At 39.5% G+C, this 24,765-nt stretch overlaps 1 protein-coding gene across 16 annotated transcripts in view; it reads right to left on the bottom strand.

The window, feature by feature from the left end:
- ZNF804A (zinc finger protein 804A) overlaps nucleotides 1-24,765 on the bottom strand; it is a 228,827-nt gene that overhangs the window by 61,719 nt on the left and 142,343 nt on the right. For 14 of the 16 annotated variants that reach the window (XR_013929986.1, XR_013929987.1, XR_013929988.1 and 11 more), the window contains 2 exons: nucleotides 20,062-20,192; nucleotides 1-17,669 (listed from right to left, as the gene is read on the bottom strand). The exon at nucleotides 1-17,669 is cut by the window's left edge. Coding sequence is in view for 1 of the 16 variants with exons in the window: in XM_080399324.1 (XP_080255450.1) it covers nucleotides 14,378-17,669; nucleotides 20,062-20,192 (3,423 nt within the window). In the remaining 15 variants the exon portion in view is untranslated. The other 2 variants (XR_013930000.1, XR_013929999.1) reach the window with 2 other exon arrangements.

Below are 24,765 nucleotides of genomic sequence, written 5' to 3'. Positions count from 1 at the left end.
TGAAAGAATTGCACGCTACTGTAAGTGTAGAGGGGAAGAACAAAACTGAACCTCAGAAGCTGAAACAACAAGCAAGACATGAACAGCACGCTACTAGGAATAAACCTCTGTGGTACATGAAACCTAAACTCAGGCAAGCATCAGCAAGGATCTAGGAAACAAAAGGGCAACTAAGAAAGGAGAGAAATGAGACTATCCACTCTGTTCATAGACTGCCATGAAATGGCAAGGAATTCAAGAGAAAGTGGCCATCTACCCTGCTTTTTTTATCAGTACCAATTCTTTAGTTAGAGATCATGCACTTGAAATGTTTTTTGTAGCTACCACGTGTTTTATTTCTGGAGCTCACAATTTCAGCTGTGAACATCTGAATAATAGGCAATGCGGATAACGAATAGGGGTGGAATCTACCCTCTGGTAAGGAACATTTCCAGCTAGTGGGTGCTCTATTTGTAATTGAAAACCTTTGATTAAAGTATTCAAAATGAAAATGTTTGCTTATAGTGTAGCCTCCTTGCAGATCAGAATTAAATTGACAACAGCTGTGACTATGACCACTCTTCTAACCCTCAAAAAACAATTAAGGTTGCTGCAAGGGAAAACATTAATCACAATAAAGCAGAACCGATGAAGAGTAGAAGGCAACAGGCATGAAAAGCTTGTTCAGATCTCTATCGACTACGTAGCATGCGCAAGCTGACAAGAAGCTGTATATATCCCGTAAGAGCAGGTTGTAGCAGAAAGATAATGATGCATATCACCTCAGAGCTATGCATTTACATATGGCTGGAAAATACTTGTCTTTTCTCAAGGTACGCATTAATGGGTTTTATAACTTTTCTGGATAAAGCTTATCTCCAAATATCTTCCTTTTAAATATTGTATATGAAAGTAATTGCATAGTGACATCAAAAGATATTTATTTAAACTCCAATGCACTACTTTCTATTTAGAAGCTTCCTTTATGTACCATCCCTATTATAATCACGTGTACTTCATCCCATCACACAGCACCCACCTGGGACAGCAAGATAAAGCGAAATTATGTATCACTTAATTGAACATACTTTCACTTTCTTACAATATGACCCGATACAAGTACATTACAGTTTTTGTTGTTATTTCTCGATCCAAAAGACATTTCTACACAGCAATGACCTATTGCAGATTTGTAGAAAATCACTGGTCCTCATGCTCACTGTAAAAAGAGATTTCTTTTTTTAAAAAAGTGCAATTACTTTCTTATTTTGTACTAGATCAAACAATTTGAGAAAGAAAAAAAAAATGTTACGTACCAAAAATGAGTAACTGATTTTTTTATAAGATCAGATGTGTCTGATACATATATTGGTTGTTCAGCAGCAAATGCCAATACAGTATCCGAAAATCTGTTGTCAGTCTCTCCTTTCTTACACTGCACCTACAAAAACAAACATTGAAAATGAGCTCTGGGTTACCGACTTCAGTCCCCTACTGATTCAAGCAGCCATAAGCTTACCCATAAATGAATATTTTAAAAAAAAAAATCTGATGATTGTGCTTTTAGAACTACTGACTTATCACACGATACCGGTTTTGCTACAGCTTTTTGTGACAGTTTTTTGGTCTGGTTTGTTGGGGTTTTTTTTGGTTGGTCGGTTTGTTTGTTTAGGTTAGTTTTGGGGGGTTTTCCCTTTTTTGGTTGTTTTTTTTTTTTTTTTTTTTTTTGCTTGCAGTGTGTTTTCTTGGTGATTTTTTTTGTGTGTGTTTTTTTGTTTGGTTGGTTTTGGGGGTTTTTTTTGGGTGGTGGTCGTCAAAAGTAAGTCACATAACCGAATACCTATTTCTGCACATTATAAACTCTGGCATTTTTGCTGCCTATCACTGATAGAGGTAGGTGTGCCTTAGGCAGTTACAGTACTGGATTACGGCTGATTACAGGTGTCACTATACTGCCTTGCACAGACCCAGCTTATACCAACTATCACTTTCCCAAGCGATTACCAGGCAAAGGTTTGCATTTCAAACAATCTGAGGATCCCTCCTTCACTGTTTGCACACAATCACCTTTCCTGGGGCAGTACAAGAGCCTTGCCACGGGGCCAGCTGCTTTCAGCATCCCAAAACATTTGCAAGCCCGTTTATTTCATTATATCCCAGTGAAAGAAAATGCTCTGCTTATGAATTCTGCCAGTCTATTAACTGTAAGGGAGTCTCCCTTGGTTATTTTTTCTTTTGCTTTTTTTTTTTTTTTGCTTTTCTATTGTCTTGCTAAATAGCATTTAGTGTGAATGGACAACTAGTTATATTTTGTAATTTCTGCTAAGCAAGGCCACACATAATTTAAAAACTGGGTTTTACATGTTCAGTTTCTCATTAAAGTGTACAAACCTATCATATATACATAAGGATCTATTGTTTAATTCCACTATTTTTTCCAGCTTGTTTTTCCACATTGCTTTTTATTCTTGCTCCATTTAGAAAAAAGCTGACTTGACTGTAAGATATGGTGAGATATCCATATATAAAAAAGAGAGTTATTTATAGTTAGAGAGCGCAACAGGTTCTTACTTTGAAAAAAACCCGTAAAAATGGTCTTAAATTTCTTCAGAATACATATTTGATCAAAACCAAGCACTTTCCATTATAAGTGCATAGCTAAAATGATGGGTGAATCATTTAAACACTAACTGAAACGCTAGAGAAATATATGGTCCTGGACCATTCTTCAAGTCCCATGGAATGAGACGCCCTTTCCCATGGGCATCATTCCCTTCTATGTAATTTATTGCTCAGACTGAGTAGCACCTAGGTTTCAGGTTCTGAAAAACTGATTTGAAGTTGGATTAGTGGCACGGGTGAACACTGTCGCTCCAAACCTCTGTAATGTTTCTGGACCTTGTCCAGCGTTTGTAGTCTCATTAGAATCTGGGACCAAATGGAGCTGCTGCAGAATGCCTCCCTGTCGCTTCAACTACAAGCGTTATTCTCTGTATTTATTCCAGAAACTATTTCAATTTGTCTAAAAAATACACTAAGGATTTACATCATAAATTTTTACCAGATAATTTCTGAAATAAATAGAATGAATTTATAAGTACTAAAATTATAATAATTTTTTTTTAAAAAAAATCTCTTTTCCTAGGTAAAAACTTCACAAAACTTAGACGTTAATAAATCATATTTCATTTATTGATCAACTGTATCGGACGGTAAGTATATCCACTATACTAGAAGGTAATTGCAATTGCTCCAGTCTCCTAAAGGACGCAGAGAGAAATTATTTCTGTCCTAAGTCATACAGCATGTTTGTGACGGAGATAAAAACCAAATCTATGACCCTTCCTTTCTGTCTTCAAGTACACTGTGCTCCCCACAATATAACAACTATTCCAGGATCCTGCGTATGTTTTAGCGTGTATACCCAGGGCTGTCTGACAGTAACAGAAATTCCTTCCTAACCCCAAAAAATAACCAGAATGCCATATACCGCAAGCCTCAGATGTATGTCAATGATAAGCAGGAAAGGTTTTCTTTCTCTTCCTCTGCATTTTGCAATGCAAAATGAAGCCTCAGGAAGAAAGGTGTGTTTTTAATCTTCCTTTTTGACAGCTCACGTACTGACCGACAGCTTTAAAATACAGTAATCTGACAAGGAGCATCACAAGACACAGAGCTGAGAGGAAACAAGAATTGTGTTTAAACCCTCAAAGAAGCAAAGGTGGAGGGGTTTTTGCCTGAGAAAATATCTCTTGGGATAAATACTCATTCTCTTATTGCATAACAGAGCAAGTATATTAAAATTTCTGGATGACTTGAAAGAAAAAAAAAAAAAATTGAACACAAAATCAGTTCCTTATGACAAACAGCAAGAGAAAGCCAGCTCGCAAAATCTTCCTTGCTTGCAAAAGGAGAATGAACGTGCAAATTATTGCATAGACTTTAAAATAAAAACAATATAGCCAGCATTTTTTAAATTATCAAATTCAGTTACTCTAGGCAAAACTTGGTATGCTGATATTTTCCAGGAAAATAATTGGATGAGATCCCATTTATGGTTGTTAGTACACAAATATGGTATGCTTGGTATGGTGAAACCTAAGGAAGTGCCTGAGTCAGTGAGGCTGGTGATCAGTGTGATAGGTTTGTGGCAAGAGAAAATTCCAAACAGTTCTTATACAGACTCAAAAAGAGCATCCAGAACTGTTTAATGGCTTCAGAAATTCCCACCAGACCCACAAAGCTGTCAAACATAAACCCAGTTCAAAAGTTTGCCGTGAATATCCCAAATTAAAACTCCAGACCTTGGCTTGAGAATTCTGAGTTAAATCTTCATAGAACCAAAAACTTATTAACACAGACTACTTCAGACTATAAATATATATTCAGAGCAGCTCAATCAGATACAGACGTTGTAGGTGAGGATATGCAGATTTCCAGTTAAACCAGTACCTACTCATCACTATTTTAGCAGAATATTGAAAAGCAAAGGGTCCCTGTCTTTATATCATGTAGCTGTTACCACATAGTAAGAGTTGCACATCACTTAAAGGAATCATTAATTCAGTTCTAGGGTAAGATGCATATAATAATTCTGTGAAAGGAAAAGGTGTAATCATTTAAGAGAAAAAGCAAAAATTATTTGAAGCTGAATTATCACAGAACAAACAAGTATTTATAACTAATCACAATGAAAAATAGTGTGACACAACACTAAACTGTGACTGTCTGCATCTATTGTAGATACGTGAAACTACAGGAAAAAGGGAACATATGTAACATATGAACATCTCAGGTCACCTGGTACCTTGACGTGTTCTTTTCTGATGACCAGAAGCAATCCACTGCAGAGAAGCGTTCACTGGGAGAACACCAGTAGGATGCAGCACTACCCAACTGAGCGAGCTCTCACTGTCCTGAAGAAGATTTCAGTTTCTGGGGTTTGAAAAACAAAATTTCAGTCACTATTGAGTCTCCCGTTATTACCCATTTCTAAGCAGGAAAGAAATTCCACCTTTACTTTAAAACATATGAAAATAAGCTGCTTACGTTAGCTAACACTCAGAGGGTACAGACAATTTGCAACAAATTTCTGCCAAGACTATTGCAGGCTGAATCTATAAGGTCCCATTCCTCATCATTTTTTCCACCTCTGCAATGCGCCTCTGCCATCTCCACACTCCAGTCTTCCTCAGCGGTGGTGACAATGCGGATATTTTGCTCTCAAATCTCAGAAGCCACCCTCCATCCTGTCTTGTCACCTAAACATACTAAGTGGCCCAGCACCTAACTGAGCAATCCCAGACTTCTTGTCATCTAACACCCAGGTTCAGACAAATACCACAAAACTGAATTTTGCCTCCCTATAAATTTAGGCCAGGATGATAACATCAAAGTTCAGCCTTACTGCTTACCTGCACTAGGGCCAGCCTTGAAGGCTACCCAGAGCTCCTGATAATGGGAGTACTCGGCATGGCAGCATTAGGATAAAATATGGCTCTATTTTGCACATTATTTAAATTACTTTACATTTTTTATTTCTACTATTATTATACTGTAATTAATTTATTTGTTTATGGAAGTGTGCACTGCATGTCTAGTACTATTCTGTAAGAGCTGGATTTAAAGCCAGCCTCTGATTTCTAACCTAGACATCATTAATCAATTTATTTTCTGTGATAGCGGAATGTGCTCTTGGGCAAGAGCTCTCCATTAATATAAAATATTAACAATATGTATATGCATGCATTATGGATTTAAAAGACAAAAAGAAAGCTTGCCAGTTACTCTATGGAGCTTTCTCCATCTACGAGGCCACTGAATTTCAGACAGCTGTCTGCTCAGCTGTCATGGACAAGGAATCCCTGATGACCACTAGTTCCTGTTGCTGAAGTTATACAAAATGTTTCAGGAAAAAAAGTCTTTGATTGGCAATATCTGCTTAGCCCTCTACTTCTTCCCACTGTAAGGTAACATTGTAAACTATGATAGCTCCCCAAATACCAACTCTTCCTCAAAAGGGGTCTCGGCACTGTCATCAAAATGCCTATAGTTTTATTTTAAAATATCTTACCAAGAAAGATATTTTTGTAACTGCAGCATTTGAGAAAATTGTGTCATATTTAGATGTTCCTGCTGACGCATCTGCTTGTGATGTGTCAAATCGCATCTATCAGCTATGTTAAGCTTCATAACCCTGTGTGATAATGGAAAATGATGGGGTGAAGCAGCTTTGATACCATACAGCACACTGCGCTACAGCAGCAGAAAGCCTGAAACACTTAAATCTCAAATAAAACCTCTTAGACATGCAGCTGCAGTGGTCTCCATTCATGTCTCTGTACAAATTTGCCCTCTGTGAAAAACACTGATAGGTGCTTGCTCCTCCAACCCTTCCAGGTAATTAGTCCTTCTGCTACTGCAGGATTCATACATCCCACTGCCAAGGCTAATGCCACACAAAATCAGGAAAACCCACTGCTTGGTATCCAGGGGTTAAAAAGTAAAAGTACCCCCAAGGGGAACTGAATAAAAGGAGGGGGGGGGGGGGGGGGGGGCGGTTCTAGAGATTAATTATCACTACCCTCTCCAGGCTCAGTATTAAAGCTCTTTTTAAGAATCCTTGCAGCAGTGCCCCCTTCCACCTGGTCTCCCTTGTATGCCTTTGCATTGCCATCCAGCTTGATGAATATCGCCAGGTTCAATCCCCCCTCCCCCTCCTTTTTTCCTCTCTAAATGTACCTGCATTTTTTTCCCCATAACCACTTTCCACTGTCCTTCAAGATGCTCTGCAGCATAGCCATTACTGCTACCCCTCTGCACAGTGCTCTACGTCCCATACAGTGCTGCCTCCCTCAATAACCTGCTGCCCAGAATACAGCCATGCTCCCAGTACCAAACTGGTGATGCACAGGGCTGGTTTACATAGATACTGTATGTCTAAGGATGTTTTATGCTGCAAGTAAGGTAGTATTATTATTGCTTTTATTCTTCATTATCAATTTCTTGCCGTTGAGAATTCCCTTATGATAGCTTTGTGATTAACATTCTTTATCTCATCCCAACTCTTAGCTTCTATTTATTCTGCTTTTTACAACCTGAACAGCGTTTTGCCTGTTTCATTAGCCAATAAAAGATTTACTGCCCACATTGTTTTGTGGAAAATAAACCGCAAAATACCCTGCATCCTACACTAGGTTTCCTTACAGCTCCAAGCCAGACCTAGCCCCGCCACAAGAACAGACTCCTGACTGACCTCTGCCATGGGCAGGTGACTCTACCTACATCACCAGACCAGAGGAAAACCAGTTGGAGATCCGAGTCTTTCCACTTACTAAACATAAAGCTGGTAGATAGCAGGTGGGTGTATGCAGAAGCAATGCATCTGCACCCTACGGGCTGTACGTGCTCCCGTACACTACTGCTGGCCCAATGCCCTTGTACCTCCCCATGCAGACTCTGGACTACGAGCAACACAGCAAAGGAAGGTCCTCCACGCTGTTCCAACAAACTATCTAGTCCAATGGGCATAAAACAATAATCTGCCCTAGGAGTGAAGCGTAATTCGCTTCCTTGCCTACTCAACCACTGGCCAATTTCTTGAGAGTTCTCACTGCAAAAGTCTGTAAGGTATAGAACTCAGCAGGTCTAGAGCTGATGGACATCTAATGAGACAGTAAAGCACCTCAGATTATTAAATGCCTCGTTCACATAAACCACTCTGCCCCAGTGTTTCTACTCACATGCTTCTTTTAGACTGGCTGCAATTCATTTTGAAGTAGTTAAGACCTGAAGAATAAATGCCCAGGAATTGCGACACTCCTTCCATTTATGGTAACACCTCTGCTGGGAAGAACATGGTTAATCCTTCAACATGTTCCTCTGCACCCAGTACTGGATAAACTGGTGGTGCTAGAAGACCTTCCTTTTCATTTCTTCTGCTTCTGGAGAATGACAAGTTAACAGAAGGCAAGCAAACCATGCAGCTGCAGGCAGTGGCAGAGAGAGCAACATGCTTATTTTGCACGCTGAAGGTTCATTCTAGTGAACGATTTCTCCAGAGAGAAAAAGGACTTTATTAGGAGTAAGTTGTATGCAGATCTTCTCTCACTACCCTGTCTTTTTTTCACACTGATGGATTGACAGACCAGCTAGCAGAAGGCATAGAGGAAAACAGCACTGCTAATTTAAGTGGTAAAAAGATACAACGTACAGCCAGCCAATGTAAAGTAGGTGAAGTAACTTGAGGCAACTTCCCTCTACCCTAGAGAGAAAAAGATAAGTTTATTACACAATAATAACTTTCTTTTAATTATTATTCTGTGTCAATATTCCTCCCTTCAATGGTTTCTTCTACTATGTACATTTCAAACAAGCTATTCCTACTGCTACTTAATTACAGGTGCAAAATCACAGCTAGAGAAAAAGAATCCTGAACCAATAAATCTTGTATCTGCAAGCAAACACATACATGCACACCCGTATATGTATAAACACTACAAGTCGAGTAAAATACGAGTTCCAGTTACAATTCCAGAAGCAAAAAGTCTTATTTTTGGCATTGCCAGAATCAGGTTCCCTCTTCTCAGCATGTCGCACAGTGATCACCACCTTTTTATCTCAATGGGCATTATTAACGTGAGAGGAGAGACTGGATTTTGCTGTCATTTTTGCCAGCACTCCAGTGACATAAAAGCCATACAGAAAAGAGTCTGTTACATGCAAGAAGGTTTGGGGTCAAATTAACCAGGCTGTTAAATCTGAGTTTACAAGAAAAAATTTGGACCTGTGCTGGGCTTCGCTTTCTCTATAACCACAGCAGTGAAAGTACACCAATTTAATATCAAAAAAATCTCTTTGATTTCTTATGATAGGAAAAGACTCTTGAGCTTTTGATGTGGAACCTTCTATATTTTAGCCTAATTCTTCCTCCAGATTCCATCAGACTAAATCAAGATAAGGCTGCACTAGAAGTGCAAGTTGTTTCTTTACAACAAACATTTTGAATGTGCAATACTTACTTGCTGTTTCTGATCCATGAGAAAGGTACACAGGTACTACCTACAGTTGATTTAAAATCTGTACTTCCCTCTTTGTTGCTCCTTTTGAGGGGAAAAAAGAAAATAATTTCTCTGAAAAAATCTCATTGATAGCAAAGAAACACCATTGCTGATTTAATAGTAACATTTTTTAATTCACAGAAACAATACTATATCCATCATGGGTTCACATTTGTGGCTTGTTTAATTAATAACTTTTTCTCTACATGGATTTGCACATTTTGACCTTATCCCATCAAAAGCAAAGACTACCGATATATTATTTCACCTCAATATTGTATGAATGTAGTCCTACTTACTAAAACTTCTAAATGAGCCTGTACAGGTAGAACCCCCGAGATTTTCATCAACTTTTTTTCTTTGGCATCAAAATTAGAAGGTGCACGTGCATGTGTCAAAACACTGATGATACAGAACAGAAATTTTTGAAGATGTATCTTTATGGTCATTAATTACACAAATGCCTTTACAACAAAGGAGGTAAAAGATGGATTTAAAATGGATTCATTTTCCTTCACTGGATTGTGCTCCTCATCATACCTTATGAAATTATTATTCAACTGAAAGCAGCAAGTATTAAGGAGTTTTAATAAATAAAGAGCCCTAATGCCCCAGGTCAAAATAAATCCTCAGTAATATTAATGGCAAAGCTTCCTTAAACGTCATTGGTTTTAGGATTTCACCGAAAGGTCAAAATCCAGACTCAGGGTAGAAATTCTCCCAACTGTTTATAAAATCCATAAAGCTTGGAGCAAAAATAAGGTATCTTACAATGCTTAAAGTTGGTACGCCGACTCTTGCAGTTACAAGTAATAAAAAAGCCTGGTTCATATTCATAAATATATAAATTCCAATAAATTCTCAGAATCTTACTCTCAGAAACACAGGATATGATAAAACTCTGTAGTATTCCTGAAGTAAAGGGAAGGACAGACATAAAATAATATACAAAACCATGTCAGCTGCACACATTAAATCAAAGTGATCTATAACACACACATTTAGAAAGTAAGCCATGTTAATTTAAAAATATCAGATGATCTTTATACAGTAAAAATGTCTTTACTTTCAATAAAGAGAGTTAATATAGCTTTGTAAAATTTTACAGCTGGTAGGTATATTACATAAATATGTGCACTGGCACATATATATAAGTCTTTAGGCAACGTACAGTAACGGAAATCAGAAAATGAATGTCTAGAGTTTAGAACCTGTAGAGTATGAGCACCAAGGTAGAATACCCAGTAGGTTAAAATTTACCACCTAAGTTACAAACAAATAACTGTCTTCAAAATACATTCACATGGTCATAACGTATTGCCTTAATCCGGGAAAGTTAACAAAATCCTTAACATAGCAACATGAGCAATTTTTGGCCGATACAAATCAATGAAATCCCACCAATGTCAGAAGTCGTACACTGATTTACACTCATTAAGAGTCTGGCCAAATATACTTAAAACTGTATTTTAAATACAGCATATCAAGTAAATATTATCATAATGCAAAACATGTATCCTGAGAAAAATGCACAATTATAGAAAATGAACTTGACAGAATAATTACAGCCACGTTGTATGCTGTGTAAGAAGCATATTAACACATATAGTAATGAGAAACGGATGTCCCGACGGTCTTTTAAAAACTTAGTTTGAATACCAAATCCAAATGACTTTTTTCCAAGCGTAAAAAGTTTATGAGTTTATAATAAAAAGTTAACATTGCAAGTAAAGAAGACATTGCTTCATAATGGTTTAATTGTTACTCAGTTACATCAAATGATAAAAACATTCTCACTCAATAATACTCTGTGAAAGGTGTTTCTTTTGCCAATGTTTGTAATCAGCTGTTGCTCAGTATGTGACTACCCACCACTCACTCCTGTACAATCTGAAATCTGGTGATTTCTCTCCAGCAATTACAAGCTTGCATAGCTTCCAGTTTGTGAAGGAAACCAAATAAACCATTTGATTCTTTGCATGCATTGGTAGCATTAAAAAAAATAATTTCTACGTACTTACAGACAAGAGTCCAATTACTCCAAACTGCCCATAACAATGCGAGACGATTATGTTCTTCAATGCTCAAAAGCTCCTCTAGACCACTACTCTATGGCTCACATTTCCTGAGAAATGGTATGTCCCCAAGAAGGTCATAGACTGGACAGATTGCAACTTTCGAAGGACCAAAAAAAAGACACTCTTCTCATCTCAGTGGAACACATTAACTTTTCAGGTATTTCTCTGCAAAGCTGGTCTGGGAAATCACTTAAAATCTATAACCTCATTTAGATTTAGGTCTGAAGGTTTAATTCTTGCGGTTCAAGTATATCACTTCTACTGTTTACAGTAAGAAGACACCCCATTAATTCTAAAAAATGGCAAAGTGGCTAGGAACATGGACACATGAGATCTGTGAAAATTTGGAAATTGAAAAGTAGATCAATTAGATTTAACAAATTTGTCGGCATTTATTTAGAATGATTAAAAAACTCAATTGTTTAGCGTTTTCAAGAATTTTTACTTGTAAATTAGACTACCAAGTTATAGAATAAAAATACACATTTAATCTACAATACCAGATAAAACATGAAAAAGAACTACCCTTATATAACTTACTATAAGTTATATAATTAATAATAAAACAGAAACTCAAAAGATGATTTTATTAGGTCATTTAATTTGGAGTGCTCAATTTTAAACGTAATTTGTGATTTATTTTTATATTGTTTTTTCTTTTACATAAGAAGTCACATATACAAACAGTTCTAGCACTAAAGGCAATACCATATTAGAAAATTATTACATTTGATGGTTATTAGTCTTTTATTGTAAGTAGTTTATACACTATTGAAAAGCAGTTACAGTTGATAATAAATAATTGTGCAATGTCTTGAAACTGTTTAACAAATAAAATACAAAAAAAATAATTTCAATTGTAAGAAAAAAAGTAAAATCCAAAGCTGTTGGAACATTTTGTTGAAAAAATGCAGACTTCTAAGTTTATAGATGGGATTTTTCAATGAACATCACAACTGAAATTTTGAAATTGGGGATTTTTAATCTCCTGCCAGATAAAAATGCATGGATATGACAACATGCACCCATAATTGCCCTATGTGGTTTCTTTTTTCCAAGTGTAGCGCTCTATAATTAAATGGATTTTGTCTTTGATGAGACATCAGAACCCAGGGGACCATCTGCACCGACTACCGCAGAAGAGGGCAGAAATGCAAAGGCCAGCTCAAGTCAGCTAAGGCAGGAGACGAAGCAGCTAGCGCACACCTTCCTGCTTGGGACAGAGATTCCCATGCTTAGCGCCTGCTTGGTACCTCTATATTACAGGAGGTAGCGGAGACATACAGATTATGTAGGCATACTCTTGAAATAAAGGAGTATGAAGTTACTTATACGCTGTATTTTTCAGGTACCAGATAAATAGCAATGGACATTCACCTGAAGTTACAACTAGAGAAAATATACCTTCTTTATGGCATTACAGGGAGAGATGCTTAGCAACATCCTGCCCCATGCCACAGCCTCAGGCAGGGAGCCCAGCTGCTCTCCAGAACCTGACCAATCTGCTCTTTCTTATCAGCATTTCACTTATTAATATAGTTTAGCCCTTTGTAACTGCATGACATGGAAAACTCACATCCCTTAAGTGGCTGACACCGTAATCATAGCGGCAAGATGTTGTTTGTTATAAGTTGTAATGTCACATTATACTACAACTTACAATATTGATACAGGTAAGTTCTAACGCTATAGATGCAGAAAATAATATCCAGATACATACGTTTTATGATATTACTTTCCAAACAGTTAATATGCAATGTATGTTAATGATATTCTAAAATTACTATCCTTTCTGTTCAACTGTATATAATTTTATTATACTATATAAAAAAGTGAAAAGAAGCAATTAATTGGAGAGCTAGCACCCACCTTTCATTACGGAGGGCCTACTTCTAGCACTAACAGCTATGCTGCAAATCCTTGGCTTCACTCACACAGTAAAATTCATTTTAACTCTGAAGAGATAGCTCCGGCTCAGAATGAATTCTGGTTTTATTCTGGACCATCACAGGTATGGGTCTGATATACCTCATACTAAAACAAATGAGAAGATTTCACTGGCTAAAGCTGGGTGAGGTTCAACAGCAATAAAACGGTTGCAGAGGTAGGGAGAAGTCTCTGGAATACGGTTAGAAATAATGGCAGCGTACTATTGTTTTACTGACTGTCTATTCTATGGAGGAAAGGGGGCGAAGCAAGGTATGGATTTGTATGAAACCCTGGCGGGTTCCCCATGAGAAACTCCTCGTGACCTCCCCTTCACGCTCACACGTTCTTGCTATCTTCCCACATCGCACAGGCAGCAGGGACCTCAGTCTGACAGATCTGTCCGCCACCAAGGGCTGTGCGCAGAGAGAGCATGCCTGGTGGAACCGAGACCTTCCCTACACTCTGCCTTTCCGCTATAGGCAATATTCCCTTGAAGTTAAAGTGCCATTGAAATTTTCCTCACCCCCGCCCCCACCCCCCACCCCCCATCACTGATGTTATTTTTGTTACCTTGTCTTTTTTGGTTTAGAACAAAAGGGATTAGCTCCAACAGTCAGCAGTTTGTGCGCATACTACAAGTAGGCAAAATTTGTCACGGTGACATCAAACCGTTAACATGAACACATCTATTACCCTTTCTCTCCTGTTCGGTAAGACAGCTGCCCTCAAGGTATTAGCCTCCGAGCCTCCCTGATAAATCACTGATGTATAGGAAACCTGATTATCCCAACACAGCAGGAGCAGAAGATGCTATTCAGCTGCAGAAGAACATGGAAGAACAACATCCATGAGGCTTATAATGAAAGATTTTTTATATACTTAAGTAGTTAACAAAAATTTATTGCAAGAGATAGTTTGTCACTAGATTTACAGTTTCAGAGAACATAGTACAAAACATAGTGCATCAGCTTTGTCTAAACATTAAATAGGTGCAAATACACAAAGATAAAAACCAAAAATGAATACTTTACAACATAAGTTATAGAACTATAAATATATCTTATATACATTATACATATTCTAAGACATGATTTTCACTTTATATATAGATAGAGTTCATATTAGTATCAGACTATTCAGTGCTTTAGTTATAGTACAGGTCTGACCTTCGCATGAATGTTTGCATCATTACACTTACAGTAAATGCCTCCCAAGGAATAAGGAATCTTAATCAGTATATTTCTCAGGACCATTTTGCAAAGCCGAGGGGACTGCAGAAACAGCAGGACCGTTTAGCTGAAGACTCCTTCCCCCATCCCCAAAAAAACTGTCTTAGAAGAGAGGCTGCAGAGGAATGACGGCCGGGTGCGGGGACAGCAGGGATGGGAAGACAGTGTGTGGCAGCGGGGGAAATGCCAGCTGGGTTGGGTGCAGGACCGAGGGCGGCAGCAGCGGCAAATGCGGCGGGGCGACAAAAGCTGCGTGCCCCCCCGGGCAAAGCCGCGGTCCTACTGGTAGATGAGGTAAAGGTGCTCTGGAAAGAGCCGGGACCTGCGAGAGGAACTGCTGGTGGGGCTGGAGAACCTTCAGCGTACTGGCGGCAGCGTGCTGCTGTAGGATAGTGTGATGGATGGTGGTTACGGAGGTAGAACACAGCGGCGGCTGCAAGGGTAAGGGCTGCAGCGGGGAATTTGGGGGCTGCATTGCTGGGGGCGGGAAGGTGAACTTCACTTTGTTGGCCAGCATGTTTGGTGGCACGATCTGCTGGTACGCCTCAGATGGGAGATCTTTAAATTTTTCGTGGTTATCTGGAGGGAATATCAACGTCTGATCGGGCAGGGCGAAGGGGGCTATTAACTGCTCAGTAGTTAGAAAGGTGTGATTGTTTACATGTGCTTCTTTGAATGGCAAGGGTGGTGGGCTGCTAAATATGCCAGGATTACACTGTACCCATTCACTGGTCATCTCATTTATTTTCTCATGCGGAAGAGACTCAGCCAATTCGTAATGGCAAAGATAGGATTTAGGAGGAACTTGTTCCAAATGTCTCTTAGGGAGGGGAACTTTGTAACGAGCTTGATTTTCACAGCTGTTGACGTTTTCTTTTTTCTTTTCATCCTGCAGAACATCCTGTGTGCTGGCAGCTGCCGGAGCACTGTGCCCAGGAACAGAAGCAGCAGAACCTGTGACGATGTCAGAAAATGTACTTGGAGCGCTCTGCATCGCTGCACATGGCATCAGTTTGTCATTTTCCAGCATGTGTGAACTGTCTGTTTCTAGAGGTGACTTGCTTTCCTCCAGCTGCATTGTTTCATCCGTATCTTTTGCATGATCAGCTTTGGGATCCACGTCAGTTTCCTCTAGACTGGCTTGAGTCAAGAAGTCCCCCAAAATATTTAATGCAGAATTTGCAGAATTTTCTTTGGAAGGTCTGGAGGTCTCACTTCTTGTGTTCCTGTCAAGGAATACGTGATGAATTCTAGTTTTTCTTCTTCTGCGTTTCCCTTTTGCCTTGTGATGCGTACCTGAAGTATGCGCTTGCCTTAGATATTCCTCTGCTGATAACGACTGTCCATATGAGCTTTCCTCCGACGAAGAGGAATAGGTATGCTGTCTCCGCTTGCGATGGGATTTTTCAGGTTCCTCTGTCAGAACATTGTAACCTCTCTTTATGGACTGGTTGTGACTCGGACTCTTCTCCTCACTGCATTGTCCTAAACATTTATGCTCTGGGCTACAGCTTGACCTCCTGACTTTCCAGCTACAACATGTTTTAGAGTACCTTAAGCTGTGCCTCCTAGAACGCGGAGCCAGCTGCTCTGCCTGTCTCCCAGAACTTGCTTTGCTCTTTCTGTGTGGTCGTTTACAACCATGGTGTTGGCCACTATTTTTTGCACTCCAAATATCACACAAGCCTCGGTCCCCGTGTACATGATCTGATGCAGACGTGACTCTCTTATAACTACTTTCAGTGCCAAGCTTTTGATGCGACTGCTGTATCTCTCCTGTAGATAGCCAGATATTCCCCGCAACTTGTCCGCACTTATCTGGATCAGTTTGGAGGTGCTGATGCTTATTTTCATCTCTGTAACTAATTTCTTTTTCAGTCACTGAGGACATCTCCATTTCTGCTGCTGTTGTGTCCCCACAGTGATGATGATGACAATGACATAGTTTTCTTCTCCTTTTCCGTTTTCTACTTTTGTGAAGCCATTTTTCATGGCTTTCTTTGATCCAGACTTTGTTATATTTCTCATCTATCACAGTGTTTTGTCGCAAGTAATTTTTAGAAATGTGGTACTTTTCTATTTTTCTAATCCTGAATGACTCATCCAAGGACACTTTATTTTGATTTTTTGCAAGATCACAATTTCTGACAAGGGGAACATCACTTATGAGGGGTATTGTATAGTTGCACACATTTTTATTCATTTCTGTTTCATAATCACCACACTCTGAAGTAGGTTTATTTGTAAAATCCGAGACTAAGCTATCATTGGATTCAGTTTTATGGTGCAGATGAGGTATGCTTGGCTGATGCTTGGGCTTTTCTTGGCTGTCACTTGCTCTAGATGACTTGAAATCAAAATACAAAGGATTACAGCTATAAGAAATCGATGGGTCTGTACTCGTGTAAGTTAACATTTCTGATGGCCACTGAAGAATATTTGATCCATGTTTGCTACGAACAGGAACAAAGGGTTCACAAGGTCTCTTGTGCATGTCCTGTTTGCTTTGTGGCGTTCCACTACTGCTTTCTTCAGATGGTGATGGAACTATTATGTCTGCCCCCAGCTTTTGTATTTCAGTTTCAGTTGTGGATGAATCACTGTTCCTGTCTTTATCATTTTCCTCCGCAACATCCTGCAGAGATGAACAATCCTCTACAACTGCTTGTGCAAGAGCCCTGTTTGCCTGCAGCTCGTAACCGCTGCAGTCCAGGGGCAGGACCTCAGCACTCTCTGCAACCGCTGACACCGTTTGGTCCGCAAAGTCTGCTGGACTTACATCAATACCACAGCCATCCATGTCCGAGGACACCAGCTGCTTTGAATGGGACACAGAAGGAGATAATATGGGACTCTCTAGCACCCTGGTTTCTTCACTGGCCAGCTCTTTTGACTCCTGAGCTTCAGGAGCTTCTGCTGTGTCGATGCATTTTTCCACCAGTGGGTGAAAACAGTCGTGTTTCTCCTCAGGGCACAGGACTATTTCTGCCACTGAAGGGGACTGAAGGTTACACGCTCCTGGAACAAACCTACTTCTCCTGCTCAATCCACGTTCCATAGATGTTTCATCATTATATTCATAGAAAACAGCAGCTGAAGACTCCAGTTTGACTGCTGCTTTCTTAGGAAAAGCAAAAGAGAACCCAACCCTATGTCCTTGAGCTCCTTGAACCTGATCTCCACGTTTGTTAGCATCAGATTTATTACTACATGCATTTCCAGGAGTAGAAGAAATAACAGAAGCAATGTCTTTACAATTCTGCGCATCATGCATTAAAGTACAGCTGAAATCCTGTTTGTCAGCAGAATCTACAGCAGCACTTTGTGGGATATCATTGCAATGATCTCGCACAGTCACTGTAGTGGACTTGAACATAGGGCCACTGCCAGGAGCGCTAGGAAGGAAAACAAAACTCAGTCAGCATCTTTCAGAGAACGGCAGACAGAAATACAGAGTTACATCAGTACCTATGATTTTTTTTTTTTTTTAAAGAAAGAGGAAGAATCTGTGGATACGTAGATTTAGAATAAGAAAAAAATGTCATCTTGTATAAGATCCATTGACTAGTATTAAAAAAAAAAAAAAAAGAAGAGTAAATATATTTTGCCCCCAGTTCCTTCGTGTGAAGTTATCAGCTGAAGGGCTAATAACCCTACAAGGTAGTTCACTTTCCCAAGACATACTGGCTGGCCTAATAACAGATTGTGTATCTCCCTAGAAATCCTGCTTCTCCTCCCAGTAGACCGCTGTGGCTACAACACTATTACCGCAAATAGCAGAGGTTTTACATTCCTTTGCGCTACAAAGTATTTTAAACCAGAGAGCACCTCATACACCGCTTCCCTCTTAGCCATCACCCCAGTGACTGCTGCTCTGCCCACGGGCGGTCACACAGCAGCTCCCATCCTATTTGTGTTCACAGACCAAACCCTTGCAATCTCAGCAATTTCTTTCATGGAAAAATAATACCAGGGGGAGTAATTCAGCTGACAGTAGTGCAGTAAGTGATTCATCCCTCTCGAGAAAAAATTTATCACTGTCTACTTCTGTTCTTCAGTTCATGTCCTCTTCCCATCTGTTCTATCTGACTTAATAGGAAGTAAAGAGAAGAGTAAAAACTGTTTAAGCTGCCAATTTTCCAGGATCCACAGGAACTGCTCAGCACTAGGAGTAATGGAGTTACGTTACAACAGTATTTTTTTTGTTGTTGTTTTAACCAAATTATTGTGTGCTACAGTGCAGAGCAATACTAGATGATGGGTCACTTGGAAAACTTGCAAGTGTCATTTGAGACCCCAAGAAGTGCTGAGATAAAGAATGACAAACTTGATCTATTTGGTTTAGAAATTAAGGTAGAGGTTTTACAAGAAAGGAATTCCTCAAGAGATTTCCTGTCTTGTCGAGTTCTTCATAAATTTAAAATATACATTAAAAATCGCACACAAATCCTTTCTTTAACGGAATAAAATTTTCACTTCTACAAAGGCAACCTAGGAAATACCAGTCTAAAAAATCCCGTGTGTCTGTCTATATCACACTTCTAAGCATGCAAAGTGGTAGTAAAAAGCAATTCTTAAATAGAGAAATAAAGCTCAGAGATAAATTCTCCTTTGGGAACTAGAAGACTACTAAAAAAATGAACAAACCAAACCCAAAACAGAATTAACAAAACTGTGCAAAATTTGGGCTTCACTAGCATGGAAAAAGGGAAACACTAAGCTCCTCTTTCTCCTGAAATATGCTAAACTCAGATTTTGGAGTATATTTAGGGGGAATATATCTAATACCCTCAAGTATTAAATTTGGACAGTTAAAACACTAATAGAGGAGAAAGCGTCTCAATAAGAGTTATCATAAAATGATAAAAAAACACCCCCAAACTAGGTGTAATTTTGCTCACGTCAAACAGATCTCACAACATTCATGTCCCATCCACCTACTTAGACTGTTTCAGCACACTGCCCACCATCCGAACTACAGAGAAAGAGACTATTACTGAACAAGAGCATCAGCTTGTTTAGATTTCTCTGTTTACATCTGGTGAGACAAAGGCTAGATAAAAAGAAAACATTTGCATTTGAGCATCTACTTTTTCACTTTTTTCCCCATAGATTCCACTGTGAAAAGGTGGTATGTATATTTTCACTGGCTTGTCAGTATCATAAATGTATCATATTTAGGTGAGAATATAGTCACCACTAGCAAGCTCAATATTAATTTTAACAGTATGTGCAGATGCACCACTAAAATGTATGATGAGCAAGGAGTCACTTTTGCGGAGGGAGGTAAACACTGCTGAGCTGGGGAAAAGGAACACTTACCTTTTAATATAAAAAAATGCCATTATTGAAATTTAAAACTAGATTTCTGGAAGCTTTCCCAGGTGAGCAGTTTGAAACCTAAATCACAGAGATCTGTTACATCCTAGAAAGACTGACTGTATTCCTCGCCTCATCAATGAAGCAGTGTCAGCCTGTAAATGCATGACCTAGTTCACTCAGCTTTCAACCAATGTGCCTGGTTTTATGAAATATATATGAAACACATCTTTTTTTTTAAACTAAAAATACATGTCATTTTAGCTTCACTGAAAAAGCAACGTTAAACATTCATTTCTGCACATAGTGTGAATCAAGTTACTGTACACATACTGCTTCAAAAATGCCATAAACACGCATGTGGGGCTCCAGCCGAGAGACTCCAATTGCCTTGTGCCCCACAGCACCAATTAAGAGTGGAGGGCTTATCTTAAAGTATTTTTAATGTTTCAGCAGCTATGCACTTACCACGTTCTCTCCTTCCTTAGCTCAGCTAGCTTATGCAAACGTTGAAGGGCTTTTTCCTGTTTCCTTTCATCTTTTCGTGACTTAGATGCTACATTTCGAGCAAACTCCCTCTGTTTCAGTTCCTTCAGTCTCTGCAAGAAATAGTCATATAATGCACACAAAAACCCCAGGGATGCTAAACATGACAGTTACTTTCTGGTAAGCACTCATGGCACAAGTTATTTTCAGACCTAACCAAAGTGACCCATTCAATAAATTTATACATTTCAAGTGAATAACCAAAATACACAGAGATGCTAGAGACAGGTTAGCCAGGTTAGAGATAATGTAAAAAAATTTACCGTAGCTTTTGTAGTTAATGTAGACCACCCTCAGCAGGATGACATAACGTTCATCCAGAATTTTGCTTAAGAACCTTCTCTACAGCCTGATTGCTCTTTGAGACAATAATAAAAAATCATGAGACCACCCCAGGTATTTTTCTGCAAAGTTGCTCTGCAGCCTGTTGACCCCGCAGCCAGCATTAAATCTTGGGGTTTTCTGCCCAAGATGCTGGGCATAGCATTTGTCACCGCTGAACCCCCGGAGAAGCCTGTCAGCCCTTTTCTCCAGCTTACCAGGGTCTCTCCAGACCTGCCCTACCATGTTATCAGCATGGTATCATCTGCAAAGCTCCCAAGAGCGCGCTGTCCTGCCATCCAGCTCATTACTAGAGACGTTAAAAGGGTCCTGTCCCAGTGAGGATCCCCAATGGCCAGAGAAGTCTTGTATTTTGAAATGGGAAAATCTGCCCTTTGAAGGAGCTTATCTTCTGCTCTTGCTGGTGTCTGATGCTGCAGTTAAGCAGACACTAAGCTTTGATCCAGCACCACATCTGATTTCATCTCCAGCCTGTTTCTTTTGGGGGGGAAATTAAAATGCAGAGCTCTGACCCTCCACACCAAAAGGAGATTTCAGGGGTTTTTTTGTATCACAGGACAAATACGCAGAGACTTCTCTAATCATTCATGTCAGTGAGAAGTATTCCGGTAGGTCCCAACGCCCATCAGTCCCCGATATGGCTCACAGTCAGGTGACATCATTTTGTAAGACTGTAACCTCACGATTCTGGGGAGGACCCAGTAACCTGCCACTGTTTTAGTGGCCGAGGGCTAATGGCTGGCCATGAATAGGGGCCACGTGGGTTTGTAAAGGCAGTAATTCTAACTCCAAATTGTCTGAGGGATATCTAGAGCTTTTCTTATCCCTGGTGGCGCATAATACACATGGAAATAGAGTTTGCAGAACTCTATCAGCACTGTTCTCCTGCTCCTTCTCAATTTTTTATTTCACCCCTATCGTGATTTTTTTTTTTTCCTATTCACAGAAAAATAACCCCCCATATACTATCATTCACTTCTTCACTGAGAGGGTGGTCAGTCACTGGAACTGGCTCCTGAGGGAAGTGGCCACAGCACCCTGTCTGCCAGAGTTGAAGGAGAGTCTGGACGATGCTTTTTGGTCATATGGTTTAGTTTTAGGTAGTCCTGTGCACAGGACTAGATGATCCTTATGGGTCCCTTCCAACTTGACATACTTTGTGACTCTATGATTCATTTACACACTTTCTTTGCCATTTCAGGTGATGCTAGTGCTACCTTGGCAGTCCATTTAATGCCAAGAAACATGTATGTACAAACCTGCTGAGAAAGCAAACAAACAGTTGCGGAAAAATGAGCACCACTCTCTATTTTCAATTTTTACATTTTTTTCAAATAACTGGATACCCTTGATAGATACAGAAAAATAATCTGAAATGTAATCACCTCTTCTACCATTTATATTTTCTAGATAGAATAATCAAAATTTGTTTTATTGTACTAATACAGTGCAACGTTATAAACACAATCAAAACTGGATGTACGGCGACTTTTTTCCAAGAAAAAAGGCTTGAAATGTGAAGCACCTTTCTAGAACGTTTTTTACCCCATGCGTTCCTGTTTTACTAAAGACCCTGCTTCCCACCAGCCACTCATGAAACCTGAAGTACTTAATTTCATAGGTGACTTCTGAGTACTCAGAACACAAGAGAAGGGATAAAGTTTGCTCCTTCCCCTCCCCACCTCCAGCCCATGGCATTTGAAGAGAGGATTTGATTCCATTTTGTGGAGCTCAATAATTTTTCAGGTCTTTTCCCCCTCCAATGCATAAAGAAAAGAAGTATGTGATAAAGCAAGAGAAGAAAAGAGAGATAAAAGGGTGCCTTTTTCACAAGGTTAAAAAGGAGAAGCTGAGGTATATACAAATCCATAATCACCCTCCAGCAGCAGCACTTTACTGTAATTACCATAATGATTATAATTAGCGTTTTGATTCTGACCAGATTTTGACCCCTTTAGTCTTAACTGCTGAAAGTTAGTGGGACTCCGCGCCATCAGGAGTGCCAAGTTAATGTGACTCCATGGTTCAGGGTGCAAGTAAGGTCTCACTCACAGCGAATAGGGGCAATGCTGTTAAAGGAATTTCTACCTGACCTTGGAGGCACGAAGATGGGTTTCATGCCTGTCATTGCCAAATAAACATCATTCTACCCATCAGAGCCTCCCGTCAGTTCGGTCAGTCATTATCTGTTTAGCATGGACCAGATCTGGTACAGAAGAACTGCTCACAATTTTTAATTAAATTGTTCTTCTTGATTGCTACAAGTAGGTGTCAACGTGTGAGACAGAGGAGACCGGCAGAAGTTTTTGTGTGCACAGCCATCATGTCGAACTGCCTGCTCTTCTCTTCTGGAGAACTACTTGTTCCTGAGCTACCCTTCTGTCAGACCTCCTGTCAAACACACCTCCCCTTGCCTGTACAGAAAACCGGTCTTAGCAGAATATGAACTAGTTATACAACATGGATGGGTTTTTCTTCTTACAACGGCTGTCTGAGTCTTTTTCATGGACAGCTTTAACAATCTATAAGGATTATACCTCAGTAACTCCTGAGGTCTTTATTCAGCAAATATATATGTACAAGTGGAACTTTTCTTAGTTGTAAGCCACAAAACTTGCACCTGGTGCAAGCTGTTTTGAGGCCTGCTTGGTCAGTTTCCAAAAAATACTGTTTCATATACATAAAAGGTCATCTCAGTGAGAAAAAGTGTGTCCCTTTTTGATACTGTAGTTATTTTCTGTATTTTCTCTTTATTTAGCCATCTGATAAGCTATCACTTGCACTTCCTTACCGCACTTTGTCATGCGAGTGGTTGCTAGCACTGCATTTATGTTGCCCTATACAAGATTTTGTTGGTTTTGCTTCTATTATGCAAATTAAAATGAAACATTACCCAATTATAGGCAAAATTATTACACCCGATTATATGTAAAATAACATTGGTCCATGCATTCTGAGTATCATGAGACCTTCCCCCAAATGCTGTTCAAAGTAAATGGCAGTAATAAAAAACCAAGTGTGCTTTATTCTTAAAGAGCATCTTTTCCTTAATGTTTTTATGCCTTTCCATGTGGCCAAGGTATTCACTAATGCTAACTTCTATAGTTAGTTTAACGCCTGTTATGTTTGTTTGTTTCTACAGATCAGTAAGCAAATAATTAGAAGGCAGTCATACAGTATTTATGTACGATTCCCTTCTGTATTTTGCTCTGCTTACAAACCAGCTCAAAACATATAAGTCCTAGCAAGTAGAATTCAACAAACAGTTCACAATGAATAATTAAATGGCATTTCTCCAAGAAAACTAAATGCCTTCATGATTATCCTGATACGCTGTATTGCCACTTTGAACAGGCTGAGCATGGACCATCGTCGGTTTGCAAATTACTTCCCCAAACGTGGAGCACCGGGAAGCCTCACCCTGACCCTCCAGCCTTGCAATGGGATTCTGACATTGGCTTGCTTTCGCTTGGGCACAAGCTGAATTATTTTAACAAATCTAACTGTAACACTGGGCCTGAAGCAGAAATATTCCACTTATTTCTAACAAACTCAGCCAGGAATCTTACTGCAGGACCATTATATCATGCTGAGCTGAGGTATGCAACTCCAGATGAAAAAGAAGACTTCACCAGCTCCCACACAACTATGCATGGATGAAACTACTCATTGAGAAGACCACATGAGTTCCAAACTCAGGTGTGGTATTTCAGTCAGAGGCATACAGCTCAGGTGTCCCCAGGCTTGCTGTGGAAGACACCCACCAAAAAAGTCAAAGAAATCCTAACTGGACTTCCAACAGGACTCCATTTCTTGTTACTTCACCTATGTCTTCACTTCTCCATTTACCACATTAGACAATTAATTTCAGCATGCCGCTTCTCAAAAAGCTCACGACTTTTCTAATTCTCCCTGCATTTTATAATACAGGAACCACAAGCCCAGATCCTGCTGCTGGAGCCAGCTGCCTGAAGACCTCTGTGGATCAAAGCATCTCGAAAGACATTACGGCATAAAGTGCACTTCTTACATTACTACTACAAGCCTTCTGCCACCTGGCAAAGTAGTTGTTGGGTTTGTTTTGTTTTTTAACTCATGATTTAAGCACTTGTAACAACAGCACTTCAAACTAATAGGTCTTCAAAACAGAGAAGACATTAATTAATAAATATACCCAGGACACCAAAAGCACGTAAAGGCTTAATAGTGTACCTGAATACCATGATACCAGGTCATAAAATGGGGGGGGGGGGGGGGGAACAAACAACCCAGCCTCAAGTAATT

Source organism: Falco punctatus (assembly GCF_963210335.1).
Source record: "Falco punctatus genome assembly, chromosome: 8".
Classification (NCBI taxonomy): Eukaryota; Metazoa; Chordata; class Aves; order Falconiformes; family Falconidae; genus Falco; species Falco punctatus.
This window is presented reverse-complemented; position numbering and strand designations above follow the sequence as displayed.